Source organism: Nerophis ophidion, linkage group LG03, assembly GCF_033978795.1.
Source record: "Nerophis ophidion isolate RoL-2023_Sa linkage group LG03, RoL_Noph_v1.0, whole genome shotgun sequence".
NCBI classification, from domain to species: Eukaryota; Metazoa; Chordata; class Actinopteri; order Syngnathiformes; family Syngnathidae; genus Nerophis; species Nerophis ophidion.
In genome coordinates, this window is record NC_084613.1 from 1,228,855 (window position 1) to 1,232,823 (window position 3,969).

Consider the following 3,969-nt stretch of genomic DNA (forward strand, 5'->3'; position numbering starts at 1 on the left):
AATGTATGAAAGCGAATGCAAAATATTAAGAAACTATATACATATATATGTATAGCTATATATATATATATATATATATATATATATAGCTATACATTTTAAACATGTTAATAAAACATGTATGGATTGAAAGAAAGTCAAACATTCTAGCGAGTTAGGGTTCCATTGTCTTAGTTGAATATCTTGTAAATAATACACAAAAATGCATGATGTAAATACATAGCAGACATTAATGGAATATGTATGAATAACAGTACAAGTCAAAATATGGAATAGATTGATTTGTGATGAATTAATTTACAAAAACCATATACATTTCTATAAATCTAAAATCATTTCAATAAAACATGTGTAAATGAAAAGAAAATTAAATAAACGTTTTGGTAATTTATGTTTCTACTGCTTTATCTAGTGTACATTAGAAATGCAGAATAATACAACAAATATGCATGAATAGCAAATTCTGAAGATGTAACTAAAAATTGTAGACAAAAAAAAAATAGCTGATTGTGGGTTTTAAGATCCATTACCTTTCTGAATATCTATATTGGCAATATGCAAAATAAATACAAATAAATATGTTCACCGTTATGTCAGTTAAAATAAAAAAAGTACAACAAAAATATACCATTAAATTTTGTCTGTTATTGTCAATTACTTTAGAAGAATATATTTACAAACTATATGCTAAATATTCAAAAACATAAATAAATATGAACAATTCTACTATTATGTCATTAAAAATGGTGAAATGATCAAATACATCAAATAATTTTGTCTTCAATGATTAATTGCCTTAGTTGAATATCTATATAATAGCTGGACCAAATAATAGAAACATATGTAAAGTAAATTAGAAAAAATATCTTTATAGAATGTCTATAAATGACAATAAAATGTAAACAATAAATTGGGTGATTTTGGATGGATTATTTTTTCCAAATATATCAAATTAGATGCAAAATGATACAGAAAATATATAAATAGCTATAAATGGAAAAAAAACATGTCAAAAAATGTGCGGGGAAAAAAAGAAAATTAAAGTAATTATTTTGTGATCTATGACTTAATGATTTATTATTATTCATTATCAAGTATGTATTGTCTTGTATAGTGTACAGTATGTTACAAAATATTGAAAAATACAACAAATATGTACAAACAGCAAATTCAAAAAATGTCAGTAGACATTAAAAATATTGTGAGTTTTATTATCAATTGCCTGAGGTGAATCTCTATATATGCATTATACAAAACGTTTTGCACAATAATCTCCATTAAAATATTAAAAACAACTTTCAAAAATATATTAATACATTTTATCTACCTATGTATGAACAATATGCAAAATACTATGAATAACGTAAACAAATGTTGAAATGATGATAAAAAAACAGTCAATTCATGTATTTTATGATGAATTGCCTCAATTGAATATGTATAGCTTATAAACAAAATAATTGGAAGATATATGAATAATGATCAGAAATTGCAATGTGTCAATGTGATTGTTTTTGCTGAGTATGTAGAAACCTCAGCCTGGAAATAAATGACGAGAAGTCCTTACTGAAAAGTATCTAAAGGCAGGCTATTGATTGGGAGATGTGATCTTATACTCACACATTCCTTCCTCACGTCCTCACGTCCTCACATCCTTGCCTCCTCACGTCCTCACATCCTTGCCTCCTCACATCCTTGCCTCCTCAGGTCCTCACATCCTTGCCTCCTCACGTCCTCACATCCTTGCCTCCTCACGTCCTCACATCCTTGCCTCCTCACGTCCTCACATCCTTGCCTCCTCACGTCCTCACATCCTTGCCTCCTCACGTCCTCACATCCTTGCCTGCTCACGTCCTCACATCCTTGCCTCCTCAGGTCCTCACATCCTTGCCTCCTCACGTCCTCACATCCTTGCCTCCTCACGTCCTCACATCCTTGCCTCCTCCCATCCTGGACTCCAGCAGTGAGCTCCTCTGATGACGTCACAGGCGGCCACCGACATGGCGTCCGGCCGGCTGCAGGAGGTGAGCCGCTGCGTGGACTCCAAGCTCCCGCAAGGCAAGAAATACTCGCTGCTCGTCATCATTGGTCGCGCAGCTGCACACGGACAGGCGGGACACGTCTGCCAACGCATCCAGACAGGTATTAAGGAGATCTTTGCACACAAAGAAATGGCCTTTAATCATCTCAGCACTGCGGCATCCGACTGACCGTGAATGCGTCATTTACGGCCATCATACACAATGTCCTTTTTTTGTTTGTTTTTTCTTTCGTTTTGGCGTTTTACCTTGAAATAACACGCCGTATGTTGTCAAACTGATTGTGGACGCTATTTTGTTGTTGATGTGCAACATATTTTGTTGTTGTTAATCATGTATTGCGAAAGGCCACAACATTAGGAACACTTGCGCTGTCTAATCACGTGACGCAATGTATCGCAACAACATTTACACAATCATACTCAAACGTGTACGTATTGTCTGCTTTTCACACCCATTTGCAACTTTTTTGCAGCCAACCAAGGACATATTGGGACATGTTTTCTAGCTTAGGAGCTCACACTGTTGTTTTGTCAAAAAAAGAGCATAAAGCTTGAAGTGGTGCTACATAATTAGAGAGGGGATGTACAACTTGTGGCCCCGGGAGCCATTTGCAGCCCTCCAGCTTGAAGTGGTGCTACATAATTAGAGAGGGGTGTACAACTTGTGGCCCCGGGAGCCATTTGCAGCCCTCCAGCTTGAAGTGGTGCTACATAATTAGAGAGGGGTGTACAACTTGTGGCCCCGGGAGCCATTTGCAGCCCTCCAGCTTGAAGTGGTGCTACATAATTAGAGAGGGGTGTACAACTTGTGGCCCCGGGAGCCATTTGCAGCCCTCCAGCTTGAAGTGGTGCTACATAATTAGAGAGGGGTGTACAACTTGTGGCCCCGGGAGCCATTTGCAGCCCTCCAGCTTGAAGTGGTGCTACATCATTAGAGAAGGGTGTACAACATATTTGTAGCCCTCCAGCTTGAAGTGGTGCTACATAATTAGAGAGGGGATGTACAACTTGTGGCCCCGGGAGCCATTTGCAGCCCTCCAGCTTGAAGTGGTGCTACATAATTAGAGAGGGGTGTACAACATATTTGTAGCCCTCCAGCTTGAAGTGGTGCTACATCATTAGAGAGGGGTGTACAACATATTTGTAGCCCTCCAGCTTGAAGTGGTGCTACATCATTAGAGAAGGGTGTACAACATATTTGTAGCCCTCCAGCTTGAAGTGGTGCTACATAATTAGAGAGGGGTGTACAACATATTTGTAGCCCTCCAGCTTGAAGTGGTGCTACATCATTAGAGAGGGGTGTACAACATATTTGTAGCCCTCCAGCTTGAAGTGGTGCTACATAATTAGAGAGGGGTGTACAACATATTTGTAGCCCTCCAGCTTGAAGTGGTGCTACATAATTAGAGAGGGGTGTACAACATATTTGTAGCCCTCCAGCTTGAAGTGGTGCTACATAATTAGAGAGGGGTGTACAACATATTTGTAGCCCTCCAGCTTGAAGTGGTGCTACATAATTAGAGAGGGGTGTACATCATGTTTGCAGCCCTCCAGCTTGAAGTGGTGCTACATAATTAGAGAAGGGTGTACATCATGTTTGCAGCCCTCCAGCTTGAAGTGGTGCTACATAATTAGAGAGGGGTGTACAACATATTTGTAGCCCTCCAGCTTGAAGTGGTGCTACATAATTAGAGAGGGGTGTACAACATATTTGTAGCCCTCCAGCTTGAAGTGGTGCTACATCATTAGAGAAGGGTGTACATCATGTTTGCAGCCCTCCAGCTTGAAGTGGTGCTACATAATTAGAGAGGGGTGTACAACATATTTGTAGCCCTCCAGCTTGAAGTGGTGCTACATAATTAGAGAGAGGGTGTACATCATGTTTGCAGCCCTCCAGCTTGAAGTGGTGCTACATAATTAGAGAGGGG

The 3,969-nt window shown here is 38.7% G+C and overlaps 1 protein-coding gene across 1 annotated transcript in view; it reads left to right on the top strand.

Moving 5' to 3' along the window:
- Positions 1-1,779: 1,779 nt before the first annotated feature.
- Positions 1,780-3,969, top strand: part of LOC133548668 (microtubule-associated protein 1S-like) — a 30,205-nt gene continuing 28,015 nt past the window's right edge. Inside the window, exon 1 of the mRNA XM_061893642.1 lies at positions 1,780-2,142. Within this exon, the coding sequence (XP_061749626.1) occupies positions 1,977-2,142 (166 nt within the window). The 5' untranslated portion in view covers positions 1,780-1,976. The remainder of the gene's footprint in view (positions 2,143-3,969) is intronic.